At 36.1% G+C, this 17,325-nt stretch overlaps 3 protein-coding genes across 3 annotated transcripts; 1 reads left to right on the forward strand and 2 right to left on the reverse strand.

Annotated features, from left to right (window-relative positions):
* Positions 1-670: 670 nt before the first annotated feature.
* On the forward strand, positions 671-1,434 carry FDC1 (2Fe-2S ferredoxin-like superfamily protein). The gene has a single exon (XM_068611619.2). It carries the CDS (start codon positions 805-807, stop codon positions 1,243-1,245), a length of 441 nt encoding a protein of 146 aa, XP_068467720.1. The 5' UTR covers positions 671-804; the 3' UTR covers positions 1,246-1,434.
* Positions 1,435-1,498: 64 nt separating this feature from the next.
* On the reverse strand, positions 1,499-3,155 carry LOC137810381 (Ribosomal L18p/L5e family protein). The gene is made up of 2 exons (XM_068611617.2): positions 3,022-3,155; positions 1,499-2,920 (listed from the first exon to the last, which is right to left on the reverse strand). Exon 2 carries the CDS (start codon positions 2,802-2,804, stop codon positions 1,800-1,802), a length of 1,005 nt encoding a protein of 334 aa, XP_068467718.1. The 5' UTR covers positions 2,805-2,920; positions 3,022-3,155; the 3' UTR covers positions 1,499-1,799.
* A 1,945-nt stretch (positions 3,156-5,100) lies between these two features.
* On the reverse strand, positions 5,101-11,793 carry LOC137810383 (uncharacterized). Its single transcript, XM_068611620.2, has 8 exons — positions 9,200-11,793; positions 8,385-8,514; positions 8,173-8,261; positions 7,663-7,901; positions 7,487-7,573; positions 6,849-6,948; positions 6,534-6,711; positions 5,101-6,436 (listed from the first exon to the last, which is right to left on the reverse strand). The coding sequence occupies exons 1-8, from the start codon at positions 11,405-11,407 to the stop codon at positions 5,625-5,627; spliced, it is 3,843 nt and encodes a 1,280-aa protein (XP_068467721.1). The 5' UTR covers positions 11,408-11,793; the 3' UTR covers positions 5,101-5,624.
* Positions 11,794-17,325: the final 5,532 nt, after the last annotated feature.

Below are 17,325 nucleotides of genomic sequence, written 5' to 3' on the forward strand. Positions count from 1 at the left end.
CTCTTATCTAAATCTTGTACTGTTCCCTGAAGTACAAATTAACTGAACATGGATACATGATGGATGTGAAAAGATTGAAAATAATAATAATTAAAAATAACTTAAAGATATTTATTTATTATAGACTTTTTTTATTTTTAAAAAATATTATTTTAATTATTTATTTAATTATAATAATAAAAATTAATATCAATAAAATACTGATAATAAATTATATCTATATAATCAATGTAAACATATATAGATATAAATATTAAAAAAACATTTGATTTATTACTTATATATTACTTATATTGAAATTAGTTAGGTTATAAATATCTTATTAATTATGTATTGAAATATAATTAATTTCTCCTTTTTCATGTATTTTTTTTTATTTTTTTCTTCCAACTTTTCACTTCTTAAATTTTAATTTGAAAAACAGATTATAAGTAATTTATCTATTTCTAAAGCTTACTATTTTTATTAATATAAGCCATACCAGTCATAATTGGATTTATTTCCAATCGATATGAAACTTGCTAGGTCTCAAAGAAAACAACAGAAAATAATTTTTGGGTCTGCATCTTTCACAAGCAAACTTTTTTATTATCTTTTGGCAGCAGAACCAGTTTGATGATAATATGAAAACAAAACTGTGTAAGAGATTGCATTAATTTCTTTGTTTACCATTAATTAAACTAAGGTATGTGAAAAAGGTCATCCTCACCTTTCCACCAGAACACAAGCCTTATCCCTTCATCCACCACACGCTTCGCCCGTCTCAGAAACCATTGCTTTCTTCTCCATTGGAAGAACCTCAGCATGGCGAGCTTTCAGTTAGCAGCAACACCCTTTACCCTTTTCAGACGGGGGCACCCCACCACCAAGCTCTCCACTGCTTCTCAGGTGAACCCTCGGCAAGGCCTTGCTTTGCGCCCACTCACTGTGAGGTCCTACAAAGTGGTGATTGAGCAGGAGGGGCAGTCCATTCCTCTGGAAGTTGAAGCTGACGAGACCATACTGTCAAAGGCACTGGAATCTGGGTTGCCTGTGCCTTATGACTGCAGACTTGGGGTTTGTATGACATGCCCTGCTCGTCTCATCAGTGGATCTGTTGATCAGAGTGAAGGAATGCTCAGCGATGATGTGGTGGAGAGAGGTTATACACTCCTCTGTGTCTCCTACCCTCAATCCGATTGTCATATAAAGGTTATCCCTGAGGAGGAGCTGCTGTCATTGCAGTTGGCCACAGCCAATGACTAGTCTGTTTTTGAGTTTTGAATGTAGAGTACCTAATTCCAAGCTGCTGCTGCTGGCTTTGGTTAACAGGGTTGAGTCTTTGCTTGTTTCTGTATTCGCTGATGTCGCTCTGGTTTTTGATATACTTCTGTTCTATTATGTAGTTTCTTATTGATGCATGAAGCACAATTATACAACATTTGATTCAGACTAGAACAGACACCAACTTTCCAACAATGCTGATAAATGGTTATCTAGGATACGAACTAAATGTGGATGAGTAGTTATCATTTTGCAATTTTATTTAAAATTTCTAAACCTTATTGACATATTACAAAGGTGGAATCCAAAATGGTAGTAGAAGTTCACATTTACCAAATGATTCAAACCCCAGCTAGCCTTAACAAGGTTTTAAAAAACTGTCCATACACAACTTCAGCCTAACATCAAAAGTATTGGGGTCACCACCATCACACCTGCAGTCGCACATTTGTTGAGTGTTTCTCTCAACATCAAAGATGTGTAAAAGGATCCAAATCCCCTTCCATTTACATATAGTGCCGAATAAAATGCACACCTCAGGTGATGCGGTTGAATGGTTTCTTGTGTCTCTGCTTAATCTTTACCTTAACGCGGATGCCATTGTCAATGATGGACTGAAGAACAATCTGAAGTTTTCCCTCCACCCTTTCACCTTTTCTTGGAGTGTAAATCACGTCATGGATATCATCACCCAGTGCTCTCTGAGCTAGAATTGCCCCCACTGCGGCACAAGTGGTTTTATTCTTGGTAGAAGCCAGGTCAAACTTGAGGTCCTTGGAAATGGAATGTGCCACAGCAACAACCTTGCTCGTTACCCTGTGAACAATGCAAGCACGAACAGAGGCGTTTGATATGAAAATGTCCAGGCAAAAGGGTTCGTGGTAAGGACCTGTAAGCTGGTTAAAGGTGGGAGTCCTCTGCCTCTTGTTCACACTAGGCCCATAATTGATTTCGTCCACACGGGGCACAACACTTTTGCTTCTTGCCAATTCATCTACTCTGGGAGCCTTGTGATCTTTAGAAACCACATTTGGAGTTGGTTTAGCTTTGTCTACCTCCTCTTTTTTCTTGGAAGATTTCTTCCTGTGAAAATCCAAATTATACTCTTCAAACTCCTTGGAGCTGCGCTCAAGCTTATAAAACAGATTGCCACGAACTCTCATATTATCTATGTCCTCAAAATCTAGTTCACCCTCAACATGATCTTCAATGGTTTCATCGGTCACTTGCGAACCAAAAGAACTAGCTTTCGATACAGGCCCCCTCCAGGCTTGTGCCACCCCAGATGAGACACCCCAAGTATCCTGATCCACAAGTTCAACATCAAACCCAGTTGAGGGATGATTGAATTCGGAGAGAAATGGGGAAAGATGGAGGCTGGTAGAGTATTCAGAAGGTGGCACGGATGCAGAACTCGGTGCTGCCTCAACCTCTTTGGTAGGAAGGGTGGTGAGGGTCTTGAAGCAGAGATTGAATGTCCTGGAGAGAAAATGTTGTTTGTATAAGGAGGCACCCTTCCTTGCTAGTAGCATGGATACCATGACCAGAGATTTCAAGAGAGAAACTTTAAAAACTAGTTAATGCCAAATGCTCGAAGCAGCAAAACATCGAACAGTTGGCGTGCAGACCGTTGTACTTATTTTCTGAAACACGACCCCTTTAGAAGGAATACAAAAAAACAATGAACAAATAGATTAAAGCAACCTCAAAAGTATATATAGTTCAAAACAAGTGAGAATCTATTGGTGTTAAGAGGACCTTTTTTCCTTTGTACTTTTCTCTTGATCCCTACAGTTGAATACTGCCATAAAATATAAACGAGTGGTAGGTCAAATCACGTGGACCAATAATAGTACTAAACAAAATCATTATAATTTGGACAAGATTTTCCTAATTGACATTACAAAAGGAATTCACAAATATTTGATAAGAAAATAATATCGTTGTTGTAAATAAAAAAATCTCTACAAATCAATACATAAGTAAACTTGAGAGACTTCAATTGAAAAAAACAAATTAACATCTATTGAAAAGTAGTATGAATAGTCACTTTTATCTCTGAAAAGCAATAGCCAAACTGTCACCTAAATACAAAAAGTAAAATGCACAAAATAAAAAAGGTTTAATAGCTTTTTTTTCCCTCGATTGTGATGATCTGTTCCATTTGGTTTTATTATTTTGAATGTTTTTAATTTGATTTGATTTTTAATATTTATTAGATTTCTTAGCACAATTTTAGAATAATTTTAAAAAGAATAAATATATTTCTTTTAAAACTCAAATTTATTGTATAAATTTTTATTATGATTAAAAAATAAAGAACAAATTATTTTGAACCAGCTATAAGAAACATTTTCTGTTAAAAAAATTTGAAACATACTTATGCATATAAATCTTTATCATCAATTTATATAATTCATAATTATATAATATAGATATGTGTCCGTGTCCACAATTTAGAAATTATACCTCGCTCGTTTTCAAGATAAGATTTAAGTTGTTTGGTGGGTAACTCGTCTAAAGCTTCTATGAAAAATGATAAGTTAGATTTTAACATGATCAAGATTTTTGGTATTAACACTCTGGTAAAATTATTTGTCCTCTTCCTGTGAGATGAGAGGTTCCTTGAAGTTCATACTGCTCTGTTTGCTGAGTTTTATGGGATTATGCATGCTATGGAAGAAACTCAAAAGACGGGACTTACTAATGTTTGGTTAGAATGTGATTCTGCTAGGACAAATGTTTTTTAGATGGAATATTTGTCTTAATTATTGTGGGAAAATCAGCTTAAGGATTACTCATATTTTTTCGTGAAGGGAATGCGTGTGCTAATAAGTTGACTAATTTAGAATTTATTCATAGAGAATTGTTTCATTGGTATAATATGTTTCCATCTAGTCTGTTCTTAGAATTATTTATGAATAAATATATTTTACCTATGTATCATTTTTGTTAACATATGGATTTTTGGCCTAGTTCCCCATATTTTTTTTTTATTTTCTTTCTTTTTTTAATAATATTTTTTCATGTGATGGTAGATGATTATTGTTACTTGAAATGTCAGTAATACCTAACATAAAAACATTTTTATAAAAAAATAATAATTGTATGAGTATCTTTGTTACATAAGTGTGCAAACTCTCTTATTAGATTCATGTCAATGTCCAACAACATTCATTCTTTATTTTGTTGATATGTGTACTTCTTTATTTTGTTGATGATGTGTAATTTATTATTCATCTCACATGTAATCGTTATAACATTGGTACAATAAATTTCTGATTCGTGATATGAAGAAATAAGATTTTTTTCAGTTACCGATTTGTGATATGAAGAAATAAGATTTTTTTTTCATATATAATTTTTGTTAACATATAGATTTGACAGATTTGACTTATAGATTTCCCTTAGTCTCTCGTAATTTTTGTATTTATTTTTAATAATAGTTCATGAAAAAAACTGAAATTTTGTTACTTCAATTTTAAATAAAGAACTGAGATTATAGACTGATGTAAGACTAATCCAGTTTGTAAAACTATATTTTAGATTGATAACTTCAATTCAGAAAAAATAAATAAAAAACATTCTAAATATTTTCTGGGTGCAAGAAAACAGCTGTCTTCCAAAAATCATATCAAAACATGACTTCAATTTGATGAAAGTACAAAGCATTTTCAGTTCTCAAGTGAATACAAACAAGGGCTGCCCAAATTAAATACATTATCACCAAATTCTATGCTGATGAACTTTGGCAGAAACGGACCACAAGCTTAATACAAGGAAACATAGTTAAATATAGTCAAGCCATGAAACCAGATTAAACACTTCCTACCAATGTATGGGAAAAAACAGAAGACAAAAATATATGTAAAAAGAGTTTCTCAAAGTACAATTGCCAACGCCATATGATTGACGAATTACCATGAACATAGTGACACAAAGGGATTGAGCAGAAACCTGTTTCGACTCTACCAGATTGAGATATATACAATAAGAGCAGCACAATCAAAAGTGTAACTCAAGTATTTGCTTTTGTTGAAAGATCGATGGGATATTACTTCTCACTCAGTAACTTCACCTAATCGGCAACAGGTCTTGCCGCAGATGCAATTGAATCTTTTTGGCAGAAGAAACATTCAGATAACATGGAGTTAGCTACTTCTAACATTACAAAATTCACTCATAAATGACAAGGGACCAAATAATGATTCCCTCAAAATCAATAGAATTTATTCATAATACCAACATCAAAGCACAACGCAGAAGCTTCTAAAGCCTTGAAAATTGACTCACATACAACGCAGTGAAGCTCTGAAACGAAACTTATGAGTATCACAAGTAATACAGAACTGGGTTATCTGTTAGACCACAACAGTCTCGGAACTATCACCGGAAGCATTTACGCCACTTTCATCCACACATGTTTCATTTGAAGCAACTATTGGGCTCAAAAGCAAATCCTTACCATTTTTGCATCCGTTTTCAGAGTTGGAACCAGATCCTAGTTGCAACAAACTCTCGTCGTCATGATTGAGAGCAGAAATGGAGACATCTACATTTTGATTACTTCCCTTTGGAATAATATTCTCTTCTGATAAAATCCCTGAAGTAACAGCTTCAAGAGCATCATTCATATAAGCCTCTTTGGTAGGTGGAGTGTTGTCTGACTTTTGAGAGTTCAAAACTGAATTAATGTCAAGCTCCAGCGAATCACAATTCATAGCAGTGACCAAGCGACATTTCTTGTCAAGGTTTTCTGCTGAACATGGATCAGAACAAGCAGTTTCCTGAGCCAAAGCTTGAACATTTGGAATATCTTCTGGGTGACTTCTCACAGAAGTGGGATTTAATTTATCAACAGGAGGAGGAGCCAGCACTTTATTCTTCATTTCTAGAGCACTGTGACTAGTTCTAGAAGGAGAAACACATTTATCTGAAATTGAATCAGAGACCATTTCCTCAGAATGAGATTTGGAACAGAGAATCCCGTCAACCAAAACTTGGTTTATTTCTCGAGAAGCATCGCTGCATTCATCATTTGTCTCATTAGCAGGATTTGAACTAACATCATCACTTCCACGAAGATCTTGTGGAGTTGAAGAACCCATATCTGACCTATTTCCCATTTTGGTATGGATAAAATCGTTGTCTTCATTTCCCATTTTCTCAGAACCTGTTAGTAAAAGGAAAGTAAAACTTATGCACTGGCAAAAGTAACTCGCTGAAATTTACTTAAACAAAAACAGCATCAACACCTGCAGTTTTATTACCTTCCACTAACAGCTTCTGTAACATATCAATACCAGGGAAGACCACCATATTCAGTGACCTCATTTCTTGTCTGAGTAATTCGTCCAGATGTGTGAAACCAAAAACTGTTGTCCATGTATGTGTTAGTTCAGCAATTGCAGGAATAACTAGTTTTTCAACCTTCATAGCACAAAGGGCCTTCCAACCAAGGAGAAAATAATAAGATAAGAATGTGTCAGTGTCAATAAAAAATGTATACAGAAAAGCCTCAATCAAAGCTCTAAATAGATCTTAGGTGTAAGTAAATCGCAATGAATCATAGCTTCAAGGTTTACCGATTCAATGGAAGAAAAAAGCCGGCGACACATCCCTTGACGCCTATATATGTGACGAGTTCCAATGAATGGCATCTCAGCTATCTCAGTTCCATGGAACCTAAGACATGGGAGTTAATACTTACATGTATACTCATTTATTCAGACTTAAAAAATCACATAGCAGCATAGATATAGATTATGATAGTGAGAAACCAAGAAAAAGAACATGGCCTTTTAGCTTTTAAGCTAAATCAGTAAAACTGAATGTCACTTTCAAGAAAGTTAGGAACCAGAGTGACTACCCAATGCACTCATGCTTCCTCATTATGGCACTTTTTTATAAATGCCATGAAAAGGAGAAGTTCTCTAAAGCAAATGAAGCATGACTGGAAAATTTTACATAATTACGAATTTCATTTCCTTCGTATGATCAAAACAAATTGTCTTGATAACTACAATTTTTTTTTCTTCTCAATTATTTTCTTAGTTCCCCTAACTTCTCAGAGGTGCACCAGGTAAGTAGGCATTCAATCCAATTGCAACAGAAAAACCTTTCACTCTGCCAATTTCTACTCTTTCTGCTGTTTTCCTTCTTCAAAAGAAAAGCTCAGAGATTCAATAAACGAGTCAGCAAGACAAAGTCTGAGGCTTAGTACCTGATAGATGCCGCAGAAATGATTTCATCCCCTCTCTCCAAAATAGCAGTGTAAAAGCCACCATAGCTCAACCTATTAAAGTTTGATCTGAAAACAAATAGAATGAGAGGTCTCATAAATTAAATATAGGGATAATGGCGAATTCATAATGTTTTGAACTTTTAACTACTACTTACCCACTATTATATAAAATGTTACGGATTAAATTGATCCCACTCCTCCGATCAATAACAGGTAAAAAGCATTCATCCATCACAGACAGTGCAATAGCCAATTTTGAATTACATTCTACCCTCTGATTAATTCCCTTGCAAGCTGCCTCTGAGTCTTCATCCGTTCTATGAATGAGAGACCATGAAAAACCCGCTTCTAGTTCATGCTTGGTACCAATATACTTCTTCAATTGTTCAGAAAGCTGTACAAGTAAGAAGAACATAACAACGAATCAGAATCTGGGCTTATCACAGCAACTTTGAAAAAAATTCATTGTAACAAACCAATAAAATACGAAAATTCATAAAAAGCAATGTCTTGGAAGAAGCACATTCTATAGACTAGTGCACAATAATTGGTGGTACTCTCAACGCATGCTAAATTATGAGAAAGAAAATGGTTAAATAAATACAGATACATTCATCAAGCTATACTTCAAAATTTTGAAAACGAGAAATAACTGTAAGATGTACCTCTCTGCACTCTTTCCCACAAAAAGAAAGGCTTGATGTATTGAGGTTATTAAGAAGGGCATCCATCTCATTAGCGCAAGAGTCGTGATCTATGCAAATGGAAAGTACTTATTAAACAACATCAAAGGGGAAAAACAGAAGAGAAGTAATGGCCAATAGAATATAAACATATTGAAGAAACATAAAAAATATGAATGAGAGAAGGTGAATACATTTTTTCTCACATAAGTTGCATGTATGTAAGATAGACACTGATGCGTCATCTTTTTCAGAAAGTTCACTGGCTATGCCACAAAATTTACAGGTGCAATTTGGACAATTCCATTCACCAGGAGGAAGCATCTGCAACAACATAAATGAATTCCTCATGAAAAAACAATACTCCTAAAATAATCAACACACACACACACACACACACACACACACACACACACACACATATATATATATATCAATTACATTACTGAAATAAAGTTAAGTATGCAATTACAACGAGTTAGTAACACCTCAGTCAAAGTCTCAATAATACATTATTCTAGCTTTGGTGTGCGGGAACACTTGCTCAACTTCTATGAGAAAACCTATTCAACATGCCTACTAGGTATAAAAGAAGTTAGAGGGCCATAAATTAAATTATTGAAGTCCTCATATACCACAGTATAGGAAGGTATTTTTTCTTTGAATGAACTTCTTTGCTGACACTGGACAGACTCAACCATTTAAGTATTCAGTAGGCACAAGTTTTGTTCAGCATTCGCCTAACACATTTGCAAAAGCATAATAACAAGAACGTGACTTCAGTCCCCTCAACATTCATAACAACAAAGCAACCAACAAAGACATAGTGCCTCCTTCGACCACCCCAAAAAGATTCGATAAACCAAACAACATCTGGAAGAGAAACATAAATTTCATATGCTACTGTTCACCAAGAAACAGGTCAAAATCACGACAAAAAAAAAATGTTCTAACAATATGTTGCGAAGTGAGAACCGTGACCTATGAAAAATAAAATACGCCCACATACCTGTATATCCAAGCAGCTTTGATGAAATGTTGATGGACAACCATCACAACAGATTAAATCCCCTCCATCTGCACAAATACCACATGTATCATCATTTCGATCATCACCGTCAGTATCTACTGAATGGAGACCAATTTTTTCAGAATGCTCTTGTCTATTCCATGCATCTATCTGGCATTGTAGAAGAGAAACTCCAGATTCCAAAAAAATATTTTGATATGGCTGTGGCAATTTGCTTCCTGCATGAAGCTCAAACTTTGAAACTGTGAGGATTTTACTACAGCAGCCACAATGTATGCCATCTCTTGTGATCCACCCCTCAAGCAGGACTTTCTTCCGTCTGCGGTACTGAACCTTTTGGCTTAACTCTACTGTTCCAGAGTCGATCAACCAGGCAAGAACTGTCCGTTTTCCCGTATATGGGACAAAGCCATCAGATTCTGAATTTGATCTTTTGTTAGAACTGCGAACTAACAAGGTACATCTTCCGTGTTTATTACTCTTCCGTCCATGTATACGAGAATCACATCCAGATGATTTTTCTATTCCGTCAACTGAGTGATGGGTAGCATTCTGGATTTTAGAGCGAGCACTGATAACGTTACTTTCAAACATTTTATTTTTCATCGACTTACTTCCCTGTTTAATAAAGGAGCTTAATTTCTCCTCATTGTTATCACTATCAGTGCTATTCATATCATTCTTGTTGCTGGCAGATCTTCTTATTTCAGGCTCTTTTTCATTATCACTTTCACTGTCATATTTTTTCTTCTTGTTTTTCAATTCTTTCTCCATTTTCTTCCTAGTTTTCCTTGTTAGCTGACTGAGCACATCATCTGCAATAGGTGTAAAAGAAGCACTATCCCCTTTGGCTTTGACCTCATTAGCATCTTCATTCAATTGCTTTTGAAGGGCGTCATAGGCCTTGATGATAGACCAATAGGCTGTACCTACTGGATTAATGTAAACTGCATCCAGGTAGTCTCTGTTCCTTCGAGGTCTATAGTCTATGGTCCAACCTGAAGTCAGCAGCATCTCCCGTATTCTCTCTCGCAGTTTCTGTTTTTCTGTACCACTACCACGCTTGATTTTTCCTTCTTTCGCTTTTGTGCTTGAGAGTTTATCATGCACAGGAGTCTGTTCATCCTCAGAGAACATCTTTTTTACAGGCTCACGAGCTACAGTATTTCTTACCCCGGGATTTAATGATGTGTCACTGTTATCTGAACCCCCCTCATCACCCTTGCCATCCTTGCTTGACAAATATTTTCTTGATGCTATCTGTTTCTTCTCCACCCTCTTGAGTACTCCTGGTTTCTCAACAGGTTTTGTTTCCAGGTTTGATGAAGGACGAGTTGGAACATTCCTCTTGGCAGTCTCTTCAATCTTCATCCTCTTGATGGGCTCTTCAGGTTTCAACCTTTGCCAGCTTTCCAAAGGTTTGTGATGATTGTAGTACTGTTCTGATTGCCCACACACCTTCTTCTTATTAACCATTACCTTCAAAACACCATTTTTCCCCTGAACCCTGATAGACTCATCCGAATTAAACTTCTCCCTCTGCAAGGGTATAGGTACCCGAACACCATCTCTGTTACTCTTGAACCTAATGCGATCAAGATTATCTCCAGGAAACAAGCCACTTGACCTGTCTACATAAGAGTTCTTCCGCTTATCAACAAGACGACCACTTGACCCATTCTTCAATTCCCTATCAATGCCACTCCTAGTAGCATGAACCGACCCCATAAAACTTCTTCCTCCAAAACCAGCTGCATTACCATCCAAATGCCTCCTCCTCATGTTCTCCACATCCATACCATCATATTCTTCTAAATTGTACACATCCAACTTACTACGCTTATTCACCCACTGCTCCAAACCTTTATCCGCACCCCTAATTCGTTCCATTCTGTGCCTCTTCCTACTAATCTCACTCCCAACCCTCTCAGACGCAGCCAAACCATTGCAAACACGAATAGTCTCAGACCCAAGCCTTCTACCAGGTGGAATCAGCAACTCGTCGCTTGATCCAGAATCACTAACAGGCACACTGATGTTGGCCCTTTTCTTCGATTCATAGAACTTCCTAGAGGTGGAAGCAGTAGCATCCAACCCATCCCCTTTCTTTCGCACAATCAAACAACCCGAGGAATTTCTGCTCTTCACCACAACCCCAGAACCACCCGATCTCACTTCTGATTCCATCTACCAAAGCCCCTCGCCAAAATTAGCATCTCCCGCAACCAAAACTAAACCCTAATCTCCAGATCTAAAGCAAAATCGTTCTTAACTTTACACACTCATCCCCTTCCCCTCAGACCAAAACAAAATTCCAACCTTACCTCGCCGGAAAATTCACGGATTCCGTCCCCGGAATAAACTGTGTGAAGCGAGTAATCCCCGCCGAAAAGTGTTCCGAGGGCGACCGAAGTCGGAGAGAAATTGAGACGAAAAATTGGAGAGAAACTGAGAGGGGAAGAGATTTTGGGTTGCGATTTGCAGAAGCAACAACTAAGCTAATATCATAATCAATCGATAATAACAAAAAAAGTAAAAAAAAAAAAAAACGTAAACAGAAAACAATGTTAGCTGTTCATGGCTTTATGTTTTGCTTATTTTATTTTCCCTCCAAATTTTATCTTTTGTTGAATCGCACGGTTCTGATGCTGCCACATTGCATATCTTGCACGTGGCAGAATCGCAACGGTTCCCACGACTGTTTATACAGTTTTTCTTACACTTTTCAGTACTGTTTCTCGGTAAGTGAGTCTTCTACAGAATTTCTAGAGACGTTACAAATAAGTTTTTTTTTTTTTTTTTTTTTAAATATCAGTTTTTTTTTACAAATAAGTTAAACTAAACTGAATTAATTGAAAATTGAATTAAACTGAACAGTTAAATAAAGATAAGTGATATATTTAGAACTTGCATTAATTTACAATTATATTTTTTCTACGAAAAATTTGAATCAGTTTATAAAATATTAAAAATAACCTTTATTCATATCATCAAGTTTGTATATTGAAATAGGTTCTCAAAGTATTATTATTGTTAAACAAATTAAATGGAAGATTTTATTTAGTTTACTAATTATGTTTATTATTTTTCAGTTTACATTTTTTATCAAAATAATATTGACTATAATTAACTATATTTTAATCTATAGAAATCAATCTCAAAGTTGGCTAATCTAGATATGAAAATAATGGAATAATGTTTTATTTTTTTAGACAATTAGAACATATTTTATATTTTATGTGTGAAATTATGTTGCACAAATCATATATAAATTCCATTATTATTATTATTATTACTACAATATGATCAAAATCAAATCTATAAATAATATTTGTACATTCACTAAGTTTCTTTATATTAAACTGAATATTAATTGAGCTTAGTTAAGTCATAAAAGTAGTCAATAACAAGTCTTCTCACACTCCATATTAATATTCTAAAAGTTCAAACTAGTTTATTTGACTCATTTTCAAACAAAAGCATTCAATATATTTATAATATATTAGTCAACAATTGGATAACACATACTAAACTTTTTTATAATAAACTTATTAATAGACACAATAATATTGATGTTAAACATATCAGTAATTTCACAAACAAAATAAAAAATTAATTTAATTTTATATATGAACTTAGTGTAATAAAATAATATAATATAAATATTGAAATCTTAATACAAAAGAAAATAATTTATCAATAAAAAGTGAATTTTTTATCTTTAAGAGCACATAAGGTGCAATCATTTTTATCAACGTTGACTCAAATTAAGCATTGCTTACAGAATTTTGTTATTTAAAACATCATTTTGCTACTAGATCGTTATGGTACAGAATAAGATAAATTAATGAAAAAATATTAATAGTGTATTAAAGGTGAGACAAAATTAAATTAAAAGTTGACTTTAACAACACTGTCATTAAAGTAAACTTGTGTAGTTTAAATCTATTTAATATTGAAAGATCCACAAATTAATGTAAATAACTTATGTAAAGACAAATATAGTATGAGTGTTCTAGTAGAATCATGTTCAAAAATGAAAGTCTAACCTTTATTTATAAATAATTTTTTTAATTAGTTTAAGCATGCTATCTTTAACAAATGAAGTTAAATTGGGTTAGACTTTCTAGAAGTTAGGTCATAGGTAAAACAAAAAGTTGTGGAAAGAGAGTTTAAATAGAGTATTTAAAAATATTTTGGAAAGCTTCCTATTAGATACTTTGATTAAAATGGGTAATTAACAATAAGTGACTAAACTAATAAAAAAAAATAAACATTTAGTTTAGACTTTGATAAGTTCTAGTTTATGTGAATATATAAAGTGACTTTCGGCAGAAAAAATAATTTCCCTTTAAAATTAAACAACAAACATATAGCATCTAAGTATATAATAGTAAAATTGTTTTATTAAAAAATATTTAAAAAGTTAGGCTCCTTATTTTAAGACTCTTAGTTTCACATTAATAAATGTTTTACAAATAAAACTCAATATTTATTTATTTATCAAATGCAACAATAAGATATGTGTATTTTCAAAGTTTATGTAAGACGTGTGTTTCAAAAATGAAATGTTGAAAAAATATGGCAAGTGAAATGAAGATGGTCACACTATTAGGAAATGTCATTTAACACCACTACCTAACATGTACCTATTGATGAATTTGTTGAAGGAGTTGAAACAAGATTTTAACTCAATTGCTACATATCAATGTTAGTTAATTCCTCATCCATTGATTTTAATGTTGAATATGAAATTAAAATGGTGTACTTTTTTATATTAACCATTTAATTTAATTGTCACACATTTGTTAATGTCCCCTACTAACACATCATGTTTTGAGTAATGGTTAAATCATAGATTACAGACCAGATGACTGAATGGAAGTCCAATGCCCGATCAAGATCGATCGACACTACCATATACTAAGAAAATTGAAGAAAACAAAGGTTTGTTCATGGTCTCTAAGCTGTTATTTTGGTAAGGTTTGTCGGGGTATAGCTGTGTAAGGCAACACAAATAAGCGTTAACTCCATGGGAAGCAGAGTTCGAACCAACAGGGGAGGCGATCAAGGGAGGTTAAATGACTACACTACCTTCTTCTTCTCGAACTTCCCCCATGGCTATGGAGAGTTGGACATGGTCAAGGTCTTTCAAAGGAGAGCAAGGGTAAAAGAAGTTTTCATATCACGGAGGTTGAACAAATGGGGTAGAAGATTTGGGTTCGTTAGGTTCTTTGAAGTAAGAAATGTGGAACGTCTTGAGAGGGAGTTGGACAGTCTCTTCGTCGGAAACATGAAACTCCATGTAAACGTTCCAAGATATTGAAGGCACCAAATGGACTCTGTTAAGGAGGAGAGGAGGGAGACGAAGGTGAACCATCTGGAAAAACAGAGGGACACAGGGAAACAAAAGGAGATATGGGTAGAGAAGAAATGGAATAGATCTTTTGTAGACGTTGTGAAAGGATATGCAAACCAAGGGAAGTGGAAAAGACCATCAATTAAGTCGCTTTCCCACACTATGCCTTGGATGGTGAATAGCGTTGTTGGGCAGTTTGAGAAGGCTTGGGATGTTGATCAGCTAGGAGAGGAGTTTGTGAAAGGAGGTTTGAACAGAGTCAGTATAAGATACATGGGGGACAGATTAGTGATGTTGACCCCAAAGGAAGGAGAGAAAATGGAGGATATTATCAACTGTAATAAAGTATGGTTTGACAATCTCTTTGTGAGTCTGAAACCGTGGTCGACGTCGCACATGGCGGACCATAAAATTGCTTGGGTACGATGCTATGGATTACCGTTACCTCTCTGGAATGAGGATTGCTTTACAAAGGTTTTAGGAGATATGGCTACGCTGGTATCCATAGACACTTCCACGTTGCTATGGGAGAACCTGGAATACGCAAGGTTGCAAGTCCGGGTGAAGAACCAAAGCTACATCAGACTGGAGAAGAAATTGTGGATTAATGAACAGATTTGGAATATCCTCATTGAAGAAGAACCCCCTGCTTGTCACGAAGGAAGGCACACGCAATCCTGGTATGGTGACTCGTCGGATAGTGTGTCGTCATCAAAGACTTTTATTGAAGAAACGATTTTCTCTTCTAAAAGCTGTGAGGAGGAGGCGAGGTCTGGGTCCAAGGAAGAACTTCGGTCAGAAGGGGAGGAGGACGGTGGCAAGGCGGTGGAAGAAGGTGAGGAAGGTGCACATAAGACAAATTTGTTTTTTAAGATAATTGCTGACAAAGACAGCCCTGACCAGAGTATAGACTGCATATCTTGCATGAAAGAAGATAGAATAGGCCAGGTTGCGTGTCGAGGTGCTGACCTAGATGTCAACCCTGACCAAGGCCGTTCCCTTATCTGCAATAGTTACTCTACCCATGCTGAGCTGGCCAAAGTAGTGGTAGAACTTGAAAGTTTTAACTCACAAGGGACCCCCGCTCTCTATGTGGGCCAAGGAAGGAAGGTGGAGGCCCAATGCCTTGTGGCCCATATTCCTTGTGAAACCCAAATTGGGAAAAAAGACGTTGGACTGTGCACGTTGCAGGAGGCTCCTCGAAGTGAAAATGCAAACGAAAATATCAAATCTATGAGCTGCCGTGGAGGTAAACAGGAGGAGAAGCGTGAGGAGGTTCAAACCGGTGAAAGAGAGGTTAGTGGACTAGGTAATCAAGGGATGGAGATTGAATCTCCTTTGAAGGAAAGGGTGGACGAATGCCACACGGAAGAATTTGACGAAGCTTTAAAGGGTGTTATGGTTGGAGGGTTGAAGCCTATCGCGTTTGGAGAGGAAGGCGCGGCTGCAGGAAGTAACCTTATGCTCTCACCACGTTGGCGCATGATTGAAGGGCTCTCTGAAGTGGGGGCCTCTACTTCAAATCCGAGAAGATCAGTGAGAATTAATGCACGTATTACTAAGGCTGGGGCTTTCTCTAATCATAGACATGGTATGTCTTCAGTGTCCATCTCTGATGGGGATTTCGTCAATTGTAATACTCGAAATTGTGACCCACCAAAGCTTTGGGAGATCGGTAAACAAGCGGGGCTGTACTGTACAAAGGACGAGGATGAGGTGGTTAAGGAATATATGTGCCTAGAGGAGAGAGACTTGGTGTTTTTGCAGAGTTATGAGGAGGGTAAGCAGAAGGATCAATCATGTTAATTGTAAACCTGAATATAAGAGGGGTGGGGGGAAGCACAAAGACTAGATACTTGAGGCATATTATAGCAAAGGAAGGTGCAAAATTCGCGTGTATTCAAGAAACGAAATTGAGAACTTGTACAAATGTAAAATGTTTCTCCCTTTGGGGGGACAACAACGTGGGCTGGGTTCACTATGGTGGAGAAAATGGGAGTGGAAGCTTGTTGACTATGTGGCATAAGGATGCTTTCACCTATGAAAGTCATGAAATGGGGAAGGGGTTCATTGCGGTGGTTGGACAGCACACTAAATCTAGCTGTAGGTGTGTGGTTGTAAATGTTTATTCCGCATGCTTGTTGAGAGAAGATTGATATGTGGGGGAATTTATCTGCTATTAAAGGGGCTTCTTTGGACCCAATTTGGTGCTTCTGTGGAGATTTTAACGCTATTAGAAAGCGAGGAGAAAGGAAAGGAACAAGTGTACGGGACAACGATACAAGCGAGATGGGAAGTTTTAATAACTTCATTGAATCTAATATGTTGATTGAACTACCAATTGTAGGCAAAAAATACACTTGGTTTAGTTCAAACAGGAAGGCAATGAGCAGGTTAGACAGAGTGTTAGTCTCTAAAGAATGGTTGCAGGAATGGCCAATGGGTAAGCAGTATGTGCAACGTAGAGAGGTTTCTGATCACTGTGCGATAGTGGTGAAGTCTTTGGTTAAGGATTGGGGACCTAAACCCTTTCGGACCATTGATGCGTGGTTTATGGAGAAGGGATTCTTAACGATGGTGAAGGATTGGTGGACCTCTTACCCCGTTCAGGGGAATGCTTTTATAGTGTTTAAAGAGAAACTGAAATGTTTAAAGGGAGACTTGAAGATTTGGAATAGGGATAGTTTCGGTAACATGGAGTCTTCTAAGAAGAAGATTTTGGAGGAGCTTGAGGCTCTTGATTGCC

This window comes from Phaseolus vulgaris, chromosome 2 (assembly GCF_051622355.1).
Source record: "Phaseolus vulgaris cultivar YP4 chromosome 2, ASM5162235v1, whole genome shotgun sequence".
NCBI classification, from domain to species: Eukaryota; Viridiplantae; Streptophyta; class Magnoliopsida; order Fabales; family Fabaceae; genus Phaseolus; species Phaseolus vulgaris.